This window comes from Eublepharis macularius, chromosome 15 (assembly GCF_028583425.1).
Source record: "Eublepharis macularius isolate TG4126 chromosome 15, MPM_Emac_v1.0, whole genome shotgun sequence".
Classification (NCBI taxonomy): Eukaryota; Metazoa; Chordata; class Lepidosauria; order Squamata; family Eublepharidae; genus Eublepharis; species Eublepharis macularius.
Genome location: NC_072804.1, coordinates 34,917,243 through 34,938,431, shown reverse-complemented (window position 1 = coordinate 34,938,431; position 21,189 = coordinate 34,917,243). Strand labels below are relative to the sequence as shown.

General features: G+C 43.3%; 1 protein-coding gene across 1 annotated transcript in view; it reads right to left on the bottom strand.

Annotated features, from left to right (window-relative positions):
* The window catches only part of CSMD2 (CUB and Sushi multiple domains 2), a 490,403-nt gene that overhangs the window by 255,007 nt on the left and 214,207 nt on the right, over positions 1-21,189 (bottom strand). Inside the window, exons 4-7 of the mRNA XM_054999125.1 lie at positions 18,627-18,739; positions 14,910-14,987; positions 7,274-7,361; positions 2,948-3,072 (exon numbers count right to left, since the gene is read on the bottom strand). Coding sequence (XP_054855100.1) covers positions 2,948-3,072; positions 7,274-7,361; positions 14,910-14,987; positions 18,627-18,739 — 404 coding nt within the window. The remainder of the gene's footprint in view (positions 1-2,947; positions 3,073-7,273; positions 7,362-14,909; positions 14,988-18,626; positions 18,740-21,189) is intronic.

The following is a 21,189-nucleotide window of genomic DNA, read 5'->3' as shown; positions in this document are numbered from 1 at the left end:
CTAGATGGGCTATTGGTCTGATCCAGCAGCGCTCTTCTTATGCTCTTATGACACTGCCCGGGAACAGGTTCCCACCCAAATGAGAACACGAGAAATGCTGTTAGACTGCTACCTAATGGTAAGCAACAAAACTGGATATTTTGGGGAGAAGGAATTGAGCCTTTTCTTACCTGCATCTGTACTAAACTTTGGGTGATGTGTGTGTGTGTGTGGGGGGGGGGGGCGGCAGGAGGGTTAATTCCCTGATTGGCAGCATCAAAGTAGAACCAACAGCTGAAAAAAGCATACCTGGTGATCAGAAGGTGAAACCACACACACTGCTAAATCTGGTTACGTGTTATTTACAGACATGCAGGGGGTTATATGATCTCAAGGTTCAAAGCAGGCATGGGAAGTGAAACAGAGAGCACCTTGCCGAAGAACTGTGACGGTAAGCCACTTAATAGCAAAATATCCTTGTCCTACCCCAAAGGCCATGCTTTTGAATGCTAAAGGATTTTTCTTTAATCATTCAAAAGAAAGACTTGCACAAGGACACAATTGTATAAATTGGATTTAAAAGACAGAGAAAGCAATAAAGGTGTGTAACTAACCTCCTAGGTTTCCTTTTTTAAAAAAAAGAGAGAGAGAGAGAACTAATAAAGTTGATTAATAGCATTGTAACCACATTGGCAAGTCCTCCCTTATTTCAAATGAAAGGCCACTATAAATTTAATTTACAGGGTTGCATATTTATGCCAAATGTCCTCTTAAACTGATTTAATTCATTCCACCCCAGCGTCAAGGAATTAGCTGGATTCCAGATGCCTGGCAGACCAAGCCCCTAATAAACTTTTAAGAAAAGGAGAGAGAGAAGAACATCAGAGGCTCGGCTGGAGTGGCTTTAGGACCCATGGGAGAGCGAACAGGAAACAAAGAATTTCTGGGGCCACTTCCACACTCAAGATGATCGATCAGAGCCAAAGCAGATAGAGAAGCAGGCCATCCAAAACTACTCTGCAGAAAACTCACTTCTTCCTTTGACTTCCTCTCTAGCCACTGCTGCCCTGAAAGCCCAGAAGAAAATTTGGGGCCAGAGAAATGCAGCCATTTCTGTTTCAGTGTTAAGCACTGTGGTACTGACTTCATGGGCATTTTGCTATGATCGGTCATATTTAGGACTGCCAAAAGAAAAGGGAAGTTCTTATAATAGAATTCTAGCGATTCCTTGAGCTACCCAGAAGTAACAGGGGGTAGCTCTAGGAAGCGTTCTACGGTAAAGATGGAAGTTCTTACCATACTTCCAGGTAGCTCTAGAAATCACCAGAGCTTTATGAGAAGAATTTCTTATATGTAGATGAGACCAATTTTTTATTCTTTCTCCCAGGAAGCTGCCCCTCTCCCCACAACCCTCTAATTGATAGCCAGGTACTGTCTGGCAATCTTGCGACTCATATTGTAGCATCTTCTAGTGGGCCAATGAGAAGGCCGTTGCCATGGTGAAACAGGAAATCCAAACAGCACTTTAAAGTAAAGGGGGATGCAAAGGGAGGCCCCTCACTCAAGGGCTCCCAACATATTGGACCATATTGCCTAAGGTTAATGGACAGACATCTGCACACATCTGATGGTCAACCTTCAAGGCCACAGCTTATAGAGTCAAATAGGAACCCTGCTTGACCAATCTAGTGAATCGACATTCAAGTATTTAATGAATTTATCATTGTTAAACAATACACGTGGTGGTGGTGGAGAGTGCTGTCAAGTCATAGCTGACTTATGGTGACCCCTGGCGAGGACTTCATGGCAAGAGACTAGCAGAGATGGTTTGCCACTGCCTGCCTCTGCAACCTTGGACTTTGCTGGAGGTCTCCCATCCAATTACTAACCAAGGCGGACCCTGCTTAGCTTCTGAGATCTGATGAGATCAGGCTCACCTCGGCTATCCAGGTCAGGGCAAACAAGACATTCTAAACTATGTGTTGTGTCAATCTTCCAAGACTTGGATCCTCTGACCAGCATTTCACAGCTCAGTTACTCTGCTTGTAGCACTTGTATTTGTGCAAGGCTCCTTGAAAACCATTGCTCTTGTGCCATCAGAAGTACTAGTAGCAAAGGAAGCAAGCTACACTATGGCTAGAGAGAAACGCATGAGGAATGAGAACACCAAGTCCAAGCCTATGTATTTAAATGAGCTACACTACCAGCTGACAGCTGGGGAGGGTACAATAGGCGGGACCCAAGATTATGTTTCGTTCCGGGTTACCTCTCTGCAGCCCTGCATCCAAGTTTGTTCTATGAAAGTGACTTTAACCACTGAATTCCTCCAGCTTTCTTAGTCGGTTGTCGATGACACCACCTTCCTTTGCTTTTTTATTCAAGGACTCTGGTGATCACACCCTTGACCCTTTTCGAATCTTGAATGCCACCATGCCCCGCTGCCTGTGTTGATCTTGTGAGGACTTAAAACCAAAGCTGAGAAAACAGAAGCAGTGGGATACCCAGACATTTGACATGGGGGCTAACATTTGAAATGCTTTGCAAGCCCTTTTGCACCCATCTCAGATCAAGGTGGAAGGTTTGACTGACTTCATCGAGGCACATGAAAAGGGTTGTAAGAGGAGTTTATGCCACCCCTGGCGACCGGCTGCCCCTATTATGGGAAAGTTGCCATTTTCATATAAAGAAGAAGAAGAGATGAGCTCAGAGGTAAAAACAAAGAGAAGCAACTTCAGTCCCCTTGTAGCCGACAGGCATTACTGAGTTAATGGCCAACCAAGGCGCTCAGCAAGGAGGTGTTGGAAGCTATCCTCAAAAGGGACCCCTATCGGGTGAGGGTTATATAGTTCACAGCATCATAATTTTTCCGTCTTTCCTTGCTTATAATGAACCCCCCAAGAAGGTGGAAATTGAAACTAATTTCCTGCCCAGTCTGAAGCTCTGAGCCTCATACAGTTACTCGCCTCACCTCTGCACACTGGTCTCTGGTCGCTCCAAGCGGCTATCATATCACTCAGCTTCTTACAGGTGATGCTTTTGGAGCCCTGCAAATCATAGCCTTCGTTGCAGGTGAACTGGACGCTGGATCCCAACCTGCAAGATAGAAGGGATAGCCTTGCAATCTGAGTCCATGCAAAGAACTAAGGGATTCTGTTTGCAAACTGGCAATTTGTGAAATCCTAAGCAGAGTTACTCCAGTCTAAGCCCATTGAAGTCAATGGGCTTGGACTGACGTAACTCTGTTTAGGATTTCACAGTTAACCTCACAACTAACTCCCTATTGGATGGATGAAGAAAGCAGATCAACAGAACAATAACTCTTAACCAAATATGTTAGCAAATTTTTTCAGCCTCTTTTGAGAACCCCTGAGTCCCCAAAGACCAGCCAAACAGCTAGATCTTACAACAGTTGTAGAAGGTACACAGCTCAGAGTTGTTGAGGCCACAGTGGGAAGTAGTTCCATATTCAAGAGGAGGAGAGAGCCACTGAGAATGCCTGTCTTTGTGCTCTGTTTTTCTGAGCCTGAGCCAAAGACAGTAACGTTATTATGGGGGTATAACTGAGGGAACACTCAAAGAGCCATATGAAAGAGTCAGTTAATCTCAAAGATCCATCAGTTGTAAGCAACACAAGAATTCATGGGTTAAAACTAAGGCCAGAAAAGAACATGGAGTCAGGGAAGACATGGGAGAACATCCAATGAAATCCAGAGAAGGCGCTGAGCAATATAAGAAAACGGATTTCTTTGAGGATGGAAGTTACTTAAATTGCACATTCACATTTCATGATGCTATGCTGTTAAAAAGTCATTCTGATTTATTGAAGACTGCTTTAATTGTATGCTGTCTTGAAAGCCGATAGGCTAAATGGTGGAAAATACATTTATCAAAAGAAGCAAACGCATATGTACATTTCCACGGATAGCTAAGCATGCAAATCATTTGCACCCTTGAAAAATCGAAGGTGCAAAACCGTCCTGAGAAATTTTAAGTTGCTAACCTCAAACCATTTTTAAAATAAAATTAATGTCATAGTAATTATATTTTGTATTTATAATTTGTACCATGCATGGTTTAATCAGTGGGCTTATTCAGATCAGCCTCTGGGAATTTCTGAAGAGCACTTTCATCCTCATTTGAACAGTGGGATAAATCCACCACACCACCCTGGTCTTTCTCAGCAACACCAAGGCAACCGTTTTGCAGCATCCAAAGCATTTGTTTTGGCTCAACAGAAGGTGATAAAGCTTTAGGGGCAGAACTGAGTGGAAGACATCACCAGCTGAGCGGATCTAGGTCTGGTGAGTTTCGAGGTGGGAGTTGGAGAAATCCTAGGCATTTTATCTACGCTGCCAAAATTCCAAGGGAAAAAAAGAAGGATACAAATAAAATAAGTCAACACAAACTTTTCTGACTGGGGCCTGGAAGAATGGCTGCCAGCATCAATTTTCTGGATATGTGAGCTGTTATGAGACAGCTTTAGGTGTTTCATTGTGCAAGACAGGATGTTGGACTAGATGGACAACTAGTCTGCTCCAGCATGGCTCTTCTTATGGTCTTATGTATGCCACAAGATTTGGGTTGTTAGGAATTTGAAAACAACATCAAGGGGTGTATTCCCTGCCTCTGTCCCCCACTGGACTCACCCCTATGCCCCCTGGTCTCCAGTTTCAGGACAGATTAGATAGTCTGGAGTGACAATCAGAACACATTTTAGCAAGCAGAATGCCAGAGAACTAATATTAAATATCGATCTACCCCTGTATTCAACACGAACTCCATCTGCTTCCTTTAAGCAGAAGGGAAGACATGTCTATGAGAGGACAGCTGGAAGCTTTCACGCATAAGAAACAGCTCAGTTGGGCTGTTTCACACTTGTGTATGTTTCTCAGGACCAGGGCTTTTTCTCAGCAGGAACACAGGGGAACGGAGTTCCGGAACCTCTTGAAAATGGTCACATGGCTGGTGGCCCCGCCCCCTGATCTCCAGACAGAGGGGAGTTTCGATTGCCCTCTGCGCCACTGGCGCATAGGGAAATCTAAGCTCCCCTCTGTCTGGAGATCAGGGGGCGGGGCCACCAGCCATGTGACCATTTTCTCCGAGGACAACCCACTGAGTTCCGCCACCACTTTTCCCAGAAAAAAAGCCCTGCTCAGGACACAAGGATGACTCGCACTGCCCAATGTGCGAACTGACTCAACTGGAGGGAAAAACTTCATTCTATGAGGCAACACAAAAGCTTTGTTTGTAGTAGTTCAGTTCACACGTATGGGAATCAAATGCACGAGAACATGTGTAACTTTGTTGGGAGTGGACTGGAAGAAATAAATTACATTGTCATTATCCAGCCAATAAATTAAAGCAGATGAGGGACCCAAGCAAAATTCCTCCCTCAACTGCAGAGTTCATTCACATTGGCCTAATTTCTAGAGAGTGGCCGACTCCAGACGGCCCTCTGCATTCCGAAACGTCGCGCGTCGTCGCGCAGAAAACGCGATATCGATATATCGCGTTTTCTCGCGCGAGTTTTGCGCGAGGTAGCGCAAAACTCACGCAAGAAAATGTGATATTTCATGCGACGACGCGCGATGTTTCGGAATGCAGAGGGCCGTCTGGAATCGGCCAGTGTCTCCTGCTTGCAGAAGGGAAACTTTAGAACCAAAACAGCTGTAGGAGAGAGTTGGGAATATTCTAGAGTGTTTCCATTTTGAGGGAGCAGCGTTTTCAGTTCACGTGGGGCAACAGGAAAGCTCAAAAGGGACGGATGGTGCTTTATGAAGCCAGACAAAGGGGGCCTGAAAATATCCCAGAGTTCTCACTGACACAAGGAGGACACTGGCAGACAAATCAATGCGGAAAGAGTTCCCTGGGAAGAGGAGGCTTGAAGAACATGCTGACTTAAGAGAAGGGAGGATACACATGTAAATAGATTCTCCTAAGACATCCCTGTGCAACTAAGACTGCTGTATGGGTCCATGGTTGTTCAGCGTGGGGTAAAATATCCCATACATGGACACTGGAAGAATTTCTTTTAAAACACTCTTTGGTTTTGGTCAGCATCTTTGGCCTCAGATGTTAGAAGGGAGAGATGGAATGGATGGTGTAAACTCCAACACTGTGACTAGGATTACCACGTCCAAGTTAGGAAATTCCTGGAGATTTGGGAGGGTGGAGCCTGGAGAGGGCGGGGTTTGGGGAGGGGCCTCAGTGGGGTATAATGTCATAGAGTTCACCCTTCAGAGTGGCCATTTTCTCTAAGGGAACTGGTCTCTGTTGCTTAGAGATCAGCTGTAATTCCGGGAGATCTCCAGCTACCGCCTGAAGGCTGGCAGTGGGAACCCTAACTGTGACCATTCCATAGAGAACGCCAAGATTCAAGAAGGATCATTTGGGATGGTCACACTTCCGGCCTTCAGCCAACCTACAGATATGTGATGCTGAAGACGGAGTGAGGATACCAATCCTAAGCAGTTTAGATCAACAGGACATACCCTCCAAAGTAAATGAGACTATCGTGTAGTCGCTATTTTCAGACATCTAACAAGAGGGCCTGCAGACCATAACAATGTGGCATCTCTCCCCAGTACACAACGGCACATATTATTCTGGCAGCTTCATTATCTCAGCAGGCCAAACCTCACATGTGCTTCAGGGAGGGAATGTGTCTCACTGGCAGGGCATCTGCTTTGTATACAGCAGATCCCTGGATCAGATCCCCAGTATCTCCAATTAAAAGGACTTCAAGGAACAAAATGGACGATGGTTGGATCTTTCCTTCCTCAAGACCTTGGAGATCTACAAGCAGGACTGAGCTATGGAACTTTGGCCCTCTTCCTTTAGAACAGGTTAGGTTACTGGTACGGGACTTCATTGGGGCGAGATAACAAAAGAAACATGGTATCAAATGGGTATCAGAGATAGGTTAAAAATGGGGAATTTTCAGTCAGAGGAAGAAGGAAAGATGCACTGAGAATAGGTGAGATGCAGAGGTTAGCATGCAGCGCTAGGAAAGAGAAGACCCAAGGTCAAATCTCCATTATACTATGCAATTTAGACTGTGATGTTGGACTAATCACGCTCCCTCAGTGTAAACTACCTCACAGAGTTGTAGTGAGGATAAAATGAAAAGGCGTCTACAGCACCAGAACTCCTTAGAGGAATGGTGGGATAAAAAATGGTGACAAATAAATTTACTTTGACCACTGAAGACTGAGAGGAAATGGGGGGAGAGGTGAAGAGAGGGGGAAAATGCACAGACACTGTGAAGGGTGCGGGAATAAAAATGGCTTCTTACCGGAAATCATTGCCTATTCTTTTGCCTCTGTCTGGAATCCCAGGGTCCGGACAAATGTTGTGCCCCTGGGACACACCAACCTGTGTTACTACAAAGCAAAAAAAAAACAGCACATACAGAGATAGAATAGAACACAAAAACTTTTTTTTTTACATCAACTGTCTTGGAGTTGGAAAATGTAGAGAGAAAATGGGTAAATTACAGGTTGGAAATGCATTTGGCTTGTGTGTATATTTTTTTAAAAATGCCTTCTTAAGGAATCTGTGCAAAGGAAAGCATTTCAGCTCAATTTAGCAGTCCCCACAATTCGCACTGGCAACACAGTTCCTGCCCACTCCCCCTCACCCCCCCACGCTGAGCCACAATGGAAGCAGACGGTTAAGTATATTGTTGCATTTCACAAACATTTGCCCAAATTAAAGGGCACATTTCCAAAGATGGCTATTTTAAAAGGACACCCATAGAGCGATTTTGAATATTTATAAAGCTCAACCATCTTCTGGCAGATGCTAATGAAAGACACAACTAAATTTAAAAAAAAATTGTATAATGTGATACCGAAAGTATGTAGGGAGATGGAGAAAATAGGAGAGATGGCAGCTTGGCAGTTTCGAAGGTGGTAATTTAGACAGAATATGGAAAACCTAGAGAAACCACTCACTAGCAAAGCCACTGGGCTCCAAGACTGAACCCACCCAGCCACCCATCACCGTTTTCACCATCCTGCGCAAACATATGAAATAAATATTAAAAACGGCATGGCTCCATCCGGAATGAAATGAGTTCTGGAGGAAATCGTTCAGTCTCAAGTATGTAAGAGAAAAAACAAAACATGACTTCCCCAAACAAAACCATCTCTAGATCTCATGCAGAACAAAGAGCAGCAGCCAAGATTTCCCCCCTTTTCCCGCCATGAAATTGTTGAAAATGACGCATCTCAATTTTGTCATGTTGAATCAAATGGGGTAAGAAGTGGGGAGGGAAATGTCAAAGTTCTTAGCGATGAATGTAAAAGCAAGAGAGCATGAAATACAGCGAGGGTGCCTCATTCTTGCTGTGTCTCGGCTGACTAAATTAATGCACGTTATTGGCACAGAATCAATTGCACTTTAGTATCTACCCATATTAGAACAGAACCTAGAAGAACACTTGAGACGCCAATGGTGCTGTGATGAAATGCAAGGCTCCTCTACCAACAGGTGCATCAGAGCTGTTTCACACATCATGCGAGGACATGCTCAGACTGGCCACTGAGAGTCCAATGTCCACGAGGAATCGTAGTGAGTCTTGGCACCCCCACTAATTTAGTTTGCAAGTGCTTGCAAAGGCACGTGTTTGTCAAATTGATGACATTTTGAAGTGTGAAATATTTTAGGTTTATACCCAAGAAATGTAATGTGTGAAGCATCTCTCATACTGTTGCTTTGGTTGGGGTGCATGTTTAAGCAATATTACATCATTTCTCCTTGCATTTGCACACTTTCAAAATATGTAAGATGCACAACTTTTATGCAGAAATACACTTTTAAAAAGATCTAGACAACTCAATGCCATCTTTCAGGCATTATACGACACATAGAAGGTGGCACTCCTTTTAAAACAGATACTCTAAAATGGTATTTTTGCTCCTCTTCCAACCTCCACACAGATCTTCCCACCTAGACTCTCTCTCTCTCTCTCTCTCTCTCTCTCTCTCACTCACTCACTCACTCACACACACACACACGCATGCACGCACACACTTCCATTTTGCATTGGGAGCAGAGATCCGCTTCCAACCTGGAATGCTGAAAGAATTCATCCATGCAACTAACCTGTAGATTAATTCATGCATCACAGCTTTCCAGGAACATAGTATCAGCTCTCCCTGCATGCAGGTTGTATGAATGGAAGATTCCACAATCTATTTTCTTGTCTACGTGCCACAGGAAATGTGCCAGGAGTTAATGTGTGGCCAGTTTAACCTCCACACCCACATGCCCTATTTTTAATGTGGAGGTGGATATATCCCGCCTTCTAAAAATGAACACCATGTGGCTACTACACATAGATCACATATTGCTGTGCACCAAAACACTGGATGAGTTCCTACCAGCCAGTGAAAGGGATGTCCTACTGAAAAGGCACACTGGAGATCATGGGACCTACAGGGACAAAAGGCACAGGGATCCGGGGCTGTAGTGAAGAGGGAATTGGGTGAGATCAAGAAGAAAGAAACCCTGGCACGGTACACTTCACTTCAAACTGGAAAAATGGGCAAAGCAGTTCTTCAACGAATCCAAAACATGAGGAGCTAGAGGACTTCTTAGAAGGTTCTTCTGACTGGTCCATGCTTGGGGGCTCGCCTGGCATGATGTAAATGAAGTCCATTGTTTGGAAATGCCTTCCCCATATTTTTCTCCTTTTTATTTCTTTTTAAATCTGCCAAATCATGGTTCCATTCAAAACCAACCAATTGTAGTTTCATTGTTTGCCATGATAACTTACTGGAGCTACCAAAAGGCCAGCCAACACCACATCAAACCTCCCTCCTTCCCACATGCAACATTAATAAAAGACTGTCTGCTGATCTATATATTTTGTTTTTATTTTACAGGAGAGGGCAAGATTGTATTCAACCGAGGATTGTTTTTAACATCATAGGTAAGATAAATGAGGATTTTTTTATTGTCTAGAGAAGCAGTATTTTTAGATAATCCAGTCAAGAAGCTAAATCATAGTTACTTTTGACCCCCTTTTCCTAAGTGGTTTTCAAAAATCTGGTGGCTTGTACAACGAAGCATTTTAAAAACTCAAAGGGACGTGACAGCTAATTCCCAGAGGAAATTCATACCACAAATTTGATATACTATTTGGAGGTGTCCTGTACCCATTTTTTTTCTTCTGTAAATGTAAAACCAATGGTGCTTTTGGGATCGTCTACACAACCAGGCATGGATAAACACAATGGGTTGAATCCTATGACTTTCTTTCATTAAACTGGATCCTGTGACATTATTCTAAGTCTTCCTTCAACAGAGGAAAGACGGCCACCAAAAGACAACTATTTTTTCTGATGAAGAAGATGAAGGAACATCTTTCTGTTGAAGGAGGGCTTTTTTCTCTTGGAAACAAGTCATAGGATCTGACCCAGTGTTCTGGGATCCAAAGAGCTTGTTGGTGAGACCCAATCTCTAGGCTCTTCTGATAGCGATCTCAAGCATGTTGAACATCTGCCCAAAGATTCCCAAGGACAATGAACCTACCGGCACGAGGAAGACAACCATACCAACTTCAAACCTTGAGAGGGAAAGCTCAGACCTTTCAGGTGAAGAATGTGAATCAGTCCACCTGTCGCCCAAGGAACGCTTGTTGCCCACCTAGCTTGCCTTGCCTGTTCCTAAGCAAGCACTGCCCCTTTAAATTCCCCCAAATTTCCAGGGGTTCTGACAGTCCTGTAACAGCTGTAATTGCTCCTTCATTTGAACTACTGCTTCTACCTTCCATTGTTGATTGGCTGCTGTGAGGTGACCTCAGATGTCAGAACATGGTGGGATAGCAGATGCTTGCTAGGCTTTTCATACATCTTCCGCTTATACCACAAACTCTTCCACTTCAAAAATGGCTCATCCTACAGAAAGGGGAGGCACTGTTTGAGAAACAGAAGGCAACTTCCTCTCCTTGAATTCATGAAACCAATATTGCATGGATCTCTGGATGCTGGCTAATGTTAGCTATAGAAGTTGTCAGGGCTAGAGCTGAAAGGGGAAAAAATATTATTATTTTTTAATCCCAGTATTTTAAATCATGTATGGATGTAGGACTGTGTTGTAAGGAAATGGTTCAGAGAGATGAGTTGGTACAGAGATAGGGTCTGTTTACTATACTACTGCATACTGTCTGTTGCTGTAAGTTTGCTCCTACTAGATAGTTCAGCACTGTTTAATATTAATATGTCATATCAATCTCCTTATGCTTTGCTTCAGCACTGTTTTTCAAGTCTCTGTTGGATTTCTGCTCGTCTTCAAATGTCAGCTACCCTTACCCTGCTATACTGTTCACTGAATTCCCCAGTCATTTATCATATTGACTTATACTATGTGATCCACCTTCAGTCTCAGTGAGAAAGGTGGGCTATAAATAACGTAAAATAAATAAATGCTGTTTGATTTACAGAGTTTTAGGGGAAGGTGGAACATGTCAGAATACTAGATTTGGCGATTTTTGTTTAAAATTATTTTAAAATTCATTAAAACACAGCTGTTTAAGAACCTCTCAAAGATGAATTTGAAAAGCAGTCTTGTGGGGACCAAATCAGAATGTCACATCCTTCATGCTGAATTTCCCTCACATTCCAAATGCACACAAAATTCCACCCAGTCTTCATGCAGACAAGAAAATCACAGCTGCTTCTTGGTTTCTGCGATCTGAAAGCAATACACTGTTGCTGACCTTGTACTACGGATCTAAAGGAGGATGAAAGGCCAAGATCATCCGACTTCAATTAAAGGCCAAGGTAGCATAGGGCCTTCCCACAATACATATGCACCAAAGACAGTGAAAACTCCAGCCGCACACAATCTACAGTGCAGAGCATGTCCAAAATATAGTCGGCCAGCAGGCAAGTTCAGAAACTCACTTAAACCAAACCTTCTCAGGGTTTCTCCCATTTTCAGCGACAAGACTCAGTCCCTGAACATGTGAATTCAAAACAACTAGGGCAAATGTTGCCTTTAAAGAGTGCTGTCTCTTGCAATGGACCGGCCCAGATCAGAGGCAGGACACCCAATTACTTCTTCCCTTCCTGTCCTTGGACAGACAAGAGCCAGCAGGGAGGGGGACCAACACAGGACCATTTCAGAAGTCTGTTCCCTGTCCACGAAGTTCTTGCAGAAGGGGGCACAGCTGCAGAGACAATGGAACCCTAATGAACCAGGCTCAAAAGACAGAGATAAGAAGGCCCGATATCCACTTGCTGTACGCTTGGTTCCTGCTTGTAGTAGGAAACATATGACAGAAGAAGTCATGCTTGGCGTTGAGGTGTGGTTGCCCTGAAGAGGCGCTTGGACAAACTTTAGAAGAATTAACAGAGCAATCCTATGCAGAGTTACTCCAGTCTAAGCCCATTGATTTCAATGGGCTTAGACCAGAGTAACTCTGCATAGGATTGCACTGTAAGTCCCCTAGCCTCCAACCAGAAGGGCCATCTGCAGAAATATTTGCTACTGGCAACTAGTTTAGGATGAGAACCTCCCCTGGCCCTTTCTCTTCCACTAGCCCAGCCTCAAGGATGTACTACACTAGAGTAAGAATCTCACATGTTAAACGTGGCTTCAATTCACAACAGTGGTGAGCAGGAGACGCATCGCTTGTGGACCAAATCAAGCAAAGGAAACCAAGAGGAAAAAGTACCCCAAAAGTCCTTGGGGGAGGGGGGGGAAGCATCCCAAGGACACAAAATATACACAGAAAGCACAACATTTCCCCACTGCTTGCACGCAGCAGCATCAATTCCAGTCCAAGTAGGATGTTGGGAGTGTTGTGTGTCCCCTAAAGTCAACTGTTTAGATACATTGTCAATTTGACTTCTAGTCTAGCAATGCCACCCCCCACCCCCCAACACACTCTTCCAAACTGAGTGGGATGGTTAGAAAGTACTATACATCTCCCTTTTTGTCTAGTTATGCACCTTTAGAAAGATCAGCTTGACACCTTGATTCTTCTGGTTTGCCCAGGACAGAGCCCATGAAGCCCCTGGAGACGCACACAACTGAGAATCTAACTTGACAACCGTGTTTGTAGGTAGGGTCCATACAAGTCTTTAGTCTTACAGACCTGTTAAGAATTACACAGCTTTGGAATCCCTACTGGTATCTTGGGGAAGGGAGCAATAAAATATATCCTACAAGTGAAACCTTGTCCCTTTCTGACATGTAAACCATGGTGTTATTTGAGATGATCTTACACTGAAGAACTAGGCTTTCCAACAAACTGCAGCTTATCCCAGCCCGAACTTGTTCCTTCCCATTCATCTTGAAAGAGATCTGCCTTCCACCTAGATGAAGTGAGCAACAGCTAACAAATCACTTTGGAACAAATGGGGTAATGGCAGAATCTCCAACCAAGGAAGTTTGCCTCTGGCCTAGAAAACTAACTTGGTCGTTGTAGGAAACGTCCTCCACTTTGAGAATCTCTCTGGTGCTCCTTAAATATGTTTGGGGGAAATCTGAGAACTGAAAATTCACATTTCACACTTCATCTTCCATCCTATCTAATGCCAGAATTGAGCAAAAAAGCAAAACTGCTACTCAAACACCAGGAGCCAGCCCCTTCTTTTTCTATTCTCTCTTTGTCTGTAAGGAATGCCTGACATACTATGTCCAACCTGCCCACATTTTCCAAGGCTACTAAACTATCCAAATGGCATTAACACTGCAATCCTAAGTAGAGTTACTCCAGTCTAAGCCCATTGAAATCAGTGGGCTTAGACTGGTGTAACTCTTTTTAGGATTGCACTGTTAGTCACCTTCCATTCCGTACAAAGGCATCACACACAGTGGTAGATCACCTCTGCAGAAAGCAGTGCTCTACAATGGCGATTCCATTTCCTGGCATTCACCTCTTTTTGTCACTTGAGAAAAGAGACAATTCTTGCTTTCCTCTGTCTCAGTGGAGTAGGAGGTACTTTGGGAAAGCCCAGGAGGCCAATTTTTTGTCTGTAGGGAGCACCCATCTGCAAACAGCTGCCTCCATCATAGCAGGATGTGTGGCTTGGAACATACCAACATTCTGTGATAGGTCCCTCACCAGGTGCCAGGCCCTCTGTCTTCTGGGCTTTGCCACCCCTTGGCATCTATGCTACCACCTGGCACCTGTTTGCGGCTGTATTCACACCCCGATGCAAAAACCTATTTCAAATCCTGCTCCAACACTGCCTGCATAACTCTATGGCAGAACTGCTTACCAAAGGACCACTTCAGTAAGTCGGAGATCGCCAACTGCAGCAAAGAATTAGACCTATCCTAGATTTGTCTTGAACAAAGGTTAACAGGAAAAAACAAAACATCTGGAGTCAGAACAAATACGATGAAAAACTATAATGGTCTTCCCTGCTGTCTTTTCATTTTAGCCAGTAGCTCTTTCCTTAGGAAGATTTCCAGCAGATAAGCACAGTAAAATTCAATAACGGGGAAAGGGAGAAAGTAGAGATCTTATTTCAGATTATTACTGAAGTTACTGTGGCTTCTTTGTTACCAGCTTTTCAGCGGCCAGTTTGAGTCCTCTTACATTTGTGCCAGACAAATACATTTAGTTATCAGAAATGTGTTTGCGTCTTGATGACTCCACAGATGATGAGAAGAAAAGCACAGATACTGAGTCACCCAACGCCTTGTGTTTTGACAATAACGAAGAATTGCTGAGTACATCACGCAGCCCCTTCCTTTGCCTCCCCCCTCTGTCTTTACAGAGTTAGTACGTGTTTGCAAACAGAGCACTGGAAGGAAGAGGTGAGGCGGTAATGCAGGGAAAGAGGTGGGGGAAACAAGCATTAAAATTTTGAAAAAAGAGTGGCAACGTTCCAGAGACTGATCTACATTTGTATGGAATGTTCAAGGCGCTAGGTCTCATCGGGCGTGCAGCTGTGGGTGAAACTTACACACAGATGTCTTCTGGTTTGTGTCTTTACTTGGCATCAGTTTTACTCCCCTGGACTTCATTTCCATCTGCTTTTTGACTGGAAAGGAAATCCAAGAGAACAGAGATTAGCAAAAACGAAGATCTCTGAAGAAACCTATTTGATATAAATCACGTTAAATTCTGGGGAAGGGACTGTGTCTGGGGGATCCAGTTCACAAATGCAGGAATGCATATGCATTGAAATCATTCTGTCCCTTCTACACACTTCCAGTTTTTGAGTCCTGATGCATCTCCCACTCTGTGTGAGGCAAATATACATGTACAGCAGAGTGACTTCAGCTTGCACATGCCTTCTTCTGCATGTCCCATTATCTCAAACTAGGCATCCTATTGAGAAAGCCACTTTCTCCCTTAATTAGAATTGGGCTGAGCTTCAAGAGGTAGTTTGTCAAGGAACAAAAATTCCGGGAGGGAATCAGAGCACAAGGGGGAGGAAGAAGACCAAGGAGATAAAAGTGTGACTGCAACAGCCAGACTACAGCTTGGCAGTCATGAGTGAACCAGGGCTGTGGAAACAGCCCTTATAGGGATGGCTCACTCATGGAACACTGGCAACATCTCCATTTACAAAATGGTTGTGGGCTGTTCGGCTTCCGTTTTTTCGTGCCTTTTCAAGGACCATGGAAAGTGCATTCCCAGAAATGGCACCGAAAAAAACCAGAAGCCAAACAGCCGGCAACCGTTTCTCAAACAGAGCAGGGGGGGAAAGCTACCAACATTCCATGAGTGAGCCATCCTTATAAGAGCAGGTGGAAACGGCCCCGGTCATAGCAAAAGAACTGGATTTAAAACCTGTAAAAAGTAAGATTCAAGTCCAGTAGCATCTTAAAGACTTCCAGGGCATAAGCTTCTGAGAATCCTAGCTCCCTTCATCAGATAACCTCTTCTAACTTCTTGCTCTTTGCATCTTATGAAGAGAGCTTTGATTCTTGAAAGCTTATACCCGGGAAATTTTGTTGGTTTTTAAGATGCTACTGGACTTGAATTTTGCTCTTCTACTGTAGATCAAGATGGCTCCCCACATGAAACCGTTTATTAAGTATTAGTTCATAGCAGGCTAGGTCAAAGCACCAAAAGTCCACAAAAGCGTAAGCTGGCCTGGGGCAGGGTATGTATGTGTGTGGACCCTATGTGATTAATGGGTCATATAATCCATTCCCAAGATTTCCCATGTGATCTGTTATCACTTGGAGGAAGTGAGGGGGAGGGGAGATTGCTGTGAATTTCCTGCATTGTGCAGGGGGTTGGACTAGATGACCCTTGGGATCTCTTCCAGCTCTATGTTTCTACGTTTCTAAAAACAGATGGCAGTAGAATGGGAGCACAGGCTTTAGTAAGGAGATGAATAGAAAAAAAACTGGCTGGATCCAGCTTAGGAGACATGCTGTATCTGAACAACCTACCAATGGTTTCTTGCTGGCAAAAGTAGGATAGTAAATAAATATTAGGACTTAGGAACACAAGATTGGGGGTGGGGGAGGTCTTTTCCTTTCATTATTTTTCTATTCAGAATCACACAAAAGTCCATGCTGGAAAATATACAAGGTCCTTGTATTTTTGGCATACAAGCGGGGAAAAACAACAACTATTTTTGAACAAGTCACAGAAAGGAACCAGGCTCTCAAACTTATTTTCCCAATAGCAGCCTCTGATACAGCTTTTTTTCTTTCAGTTAGAAAATAGATCTTCACTGTTCACACCTCTCCTGCATAAAGTCTAGCCTGTCTCGCTGTTTGTATTTTGCCCATATCAAGTGTTGATCGTCCAACATAAACCTCCATTTCTTTTCTAAGTAACAAAAGAAATCGTCTCAAATGAACAAGGGATGGTTTCTTGGAAATTCCTCTTTTAAAACCCTCAACATATAAATGCTGAGCTTATTATGTCTAGCAAAATGGGTTTCACCAGGCTCACGGGATCAGGAGCCTCTGACATTTCCCTAATCAGGGAGGAAATTACAACATTAATCTTTACTTGTCTCTTTTTACCAAAAAGGCATGATTCATCCAGGTATGTTTTAATAGCAAGTCGGTACTCGTGTCTCCACATTTTTAAAAAAACTTAGCAACATCTGTGGTGCATGGTAATTGCTCAAGTGAACATTAGGACTAAACTGGTATAAGGATTGCATTCTAAAGGTGAGTCACAAACATGCACTCCATGTACTATATGCATGATCCATGGAAGTGTACCCATCATTGAGCTGACATGACAGTTCTCTTTTTCTATCTTAGTGTGGGAAGCCTGCTAGGCCCTGAAAAACTCCAGGCAAATCAGAGACACATGGGCAAGCAGCAACAATCGGTCTACTTTGCTTCTGTTCAGAATATTTGATCTTTGAAGTGATGTTCCCTTTTCCCTTATTAACTCTGCACCCATTCATTGTAGCTATGCGGAACAACAACTCTGCAAATTTCTAAGCACCAAAGCCAATCCCAGGTGTTGGAATACTGCCTCAAGTCAATGAAACATCTTGAATTTTTCCAGCCCTGCATTCTAGGCTCTCGACTGGGGCATGTAAACAAACAAACAAACTCTAGCTGGCTTTTTAAATAGTGAAATTAAAACTCTGTATATTAGGGAATCAATCTGACAGCTGTTTCCATTGGTTACAGAGTGAAACACATTTTCACATGTTACATTCCACCATCAAGCAAGGATGAAATTCTCAGAGACTGCACCCCTCACTAAAGAATCCTCCCTCACAAATTTCAGGCAGAAAAAAGGAAGCATTTCAGTGGACCTCAACCTGCCCAGTCTCAGAACACTCTGAGCTGCAGGCATGAGATAGGGAACTGGGAGGGGAAAGGAACCTGAATCCAAACCCTGCCTCATTCTACCCTGTCTTACCTGTGCAAAGTCTTTGCACCAGCTGAACAGACGCAGCCTCAGAAAACAAAACAACTCATTCAAACAGAAGGGCCATGCTTTTATAAACTAGAAGTCCAGTAGCACCTTTAAGACTAACCAACTTTATTGTAGCATAAGCTTTCGAGAACCACAGTTCTCTTCATCAGACGCATGAACTGTGGTTCTTGAAAGTTTATGCTACAATAAAGTTGGTTAGTCTTAAAGGTGCTACTGGACTCTTTACTATTTTGCGTCTACAGACTAACATGGCTAACTCCTCTGGATTTATAAACCAGAAAGTCCTTGTAAATGATTGGAAGGAAGTGGAAATGTAGTGCAAAGAAATGCCATTCAGGGTGATCCTGTTTGGCAGAAAGGTGGGCTAAGTGTTCTGGTTGGATGGCATCACTTTCAAGCATTTCCTTTTTTCTAGCACCATTTTCTTGACCTTTCTGCCAGTATGCTTAAGCACCACTGGAGACAGATACTTTGAAACAGACAACAGTTTTGCACCACCACTGCCCTGAGAGAATTGAAGATATATAGGAGAGGTGTTGCTGGCCAAGATGCTGACCATCATCGGTTCTATTAACCACACTTTGCTTGCAGCACTTCAAAAACCTGCAAAATGCAATCCATCAGGCATGAAATTGGAAGAAAGGAATTGCATGTGTACACAAATGTCTCCTGTCTCGGGGAGTTTCAAAGGCAGGGAAAGGGGCTCAAGGAGAGGGGAGAGAGAGGGAAGGTTCATAAATTTCTAAAAGATCTTCTATGGAATGAAGACACTCAGTGAGGCTATAAGCAAACAAAGGCTTCCCAATACCTTGGTACTGAGCACTGAACCCCTTTTGCCGGTGGTTCCCATCAGACGTGAAGTGAAGTCGAAGCCAGTTTTTGCTGCTGATCACGGGGGCAGGAAGGTTGGTTCCTGTAAACCTGAAAAAGAGTAGCGAAAATCAAAGCCCTGGTTTTTGTTTGCTGGTTTGTTTGAGAGGGGTTTTTTTTGTAGTCCTTTTCCAGAGCCTCAAGAAACTTGGAGGTGGAGCATCAAGGATCTTCAGCAGCTAAGGGTCACCCAAGATCTTTAAATGCTCTGTACCATATAAATCTTTAAATGCTCTGTACCATATAAATCTCATGATTTCAAACAATAATCACAGTGTTGCCAATGATCACCCAACTGCACCCCACACCACTGCTCAACTGGCCAGCAACAGAAAAGGCAGGAGGACATCCCAGTTGTCCTGGGGCCCTTCCTGGTGACACTGTGAGATCCCCTGTGATGCAACGACATCATTTCCTGCATGTCTGGAAGTGATGTTATCACATCACTGGATGAAGCCCTGATATTTGGGCCAAAGCCATAGAGTTTTGGTCCAAATACCAGAGTGGTTCTGTTGTGGTAGTGGTGTGACTACCAGAAGTGACGTCATTAAGTTGTCAGTGAGAGAGCTCTGACACACTTGTGCAGGTAAGTCATTCTCCTCACCCACTGACTTTCCCCTGCCAGTTGCCAGGGACAACCAGGAAACCCTAAATAATCAGCAAACATCCACACCTTCAATGAGCTTTATCGGCCTTCCTCTCGTGCTTTAAAATCAGACCAGCACTGAGAAATTCAGCAGATAAGCTTTTCTTAACTATTTGTTATTTTTATAGTCTTTTCTACTTAAAAACACCCAAAGTGGACTGCTTCATAGAATACAACAATATAAAAAAATACAACAATGTTTAAGGAATCAATAGAAAAGTATTATTTTATTTACTGCATCTTTATGAAGTCCTTCCTGCATTTTGTCCTCATGGCAACCCACTGAGGTAAGCTACACTAAGTTGAGAGAGAGCACGACTAGTCCCAAGTCATGCAGAAAGCTTCGTGGCAGAGTGGGGATTTGAACCCAGGTCTCTCTCATCTTCAGCCAGCACTTTAACTATTCCATGATATAATATCAAAATCCATAATATATAACCTAAAGTAACATAAGATCATAGCATGCAACCACAACCTAGGTAACAACTCCAATGACTTCTAGATGGGTACTCAGAACTGTTTTGTAATCAATCTCTAGACCTTTCACAGAGCTACAAAGCCCACAAACTAGTTGTCGGGACTTGGGAGCCGCAATGATTAAAAGAGGCTACGAATGACTTAACAACATTCATTGGAGAGGCAGAATTTCAATCCAACCCATGAACACAGAAATCAAACTGCTTAATGGTAGAACTGTTCTTTGGTCGAGCAGGAAAATATCTTCAAAGAGGATACAGAACAACATTCAAACATTTGCCATGGATAGTTTGGGAGTTCTAAACGGGCAGTGGAAATCTCCATACAACATTAACCATCATATCAGTAACTCAATTAAATAAGAAAACCCCACCAATTCTGTAGACATTAATGTATTCAACACTACGCTATGGGTTTTTAAAAAGAATTGTTATTAAACAGCAGGAAATAATTAGCAACAAAAATTAATAACAACCAAGAAACCCTTGGCTCAAGTCATCACACATTCTGCCAGAAACAAATGTTTACCTAATACTCGTGGGCACCCTTGGAAATTGGGGTATATCAGAGCAAAATTAACGCCCTTAACTAGAACAGAGCAAACAACATTAACATGATAAGAGCTATTATGGAATCCAATTACTTTTAACCAAAGTCCATTTCAGACATTTTATTAGAGGCAGTGTCATATTAGTCATAGGGCTATTGGTATTCTATGACCAAGGCAGCTTTACAAGAATTAAGGGACTGTTGTTATTTTTTTTGTTAACAATGAGGAGAAGGCACATGTTCTGCCTTGAAGAAGTATCAGACAGATTAGGCAGATAAGAAGACAAAACTTCATCCTTCCAGGCTAGGATTAGCAAGGGCAAATTGGACATGATGGAGCGCTTATTTCAAATTTGACTCCTTCCCTTTAGCTTAGCTCCTGGCTCCATCAGCTGAAAACTGATGCCTTGCACTCTAGTACCCTTCTCTTTGATGGCAGCTAGCATTGTTCTGGGGATTTTCTGGATTTTCTTTTTCTGAAATACATTATTTTACATACAGCCATTGATGCATCTTACTCTCATTTTTCTCTTTCAAAGGAGGAAGTTCCTTTCGATTTCTCTTTGATTTGTCTTTGCAGGTTTCTGTGACAGTACATGGGGTTGCTCTATGACCTATTTGTGACTGCAGCCCTTGAGAGTTTTTTTCTGATGTTAATACACAACAGGGTGTGTTGTGTTCAAGCAGGAGGATCGAAAGATTTGAGAAGATCCTGCCTGATCATCTGTAGAGTGCAGTTCCAAAATTTTGTAGACCCTCCTCTCTTGCCCCTCTTCTCTTCGAATTACTCTTGTGATCAAAATGGAATTGATTAGAAACTGACTCCAAA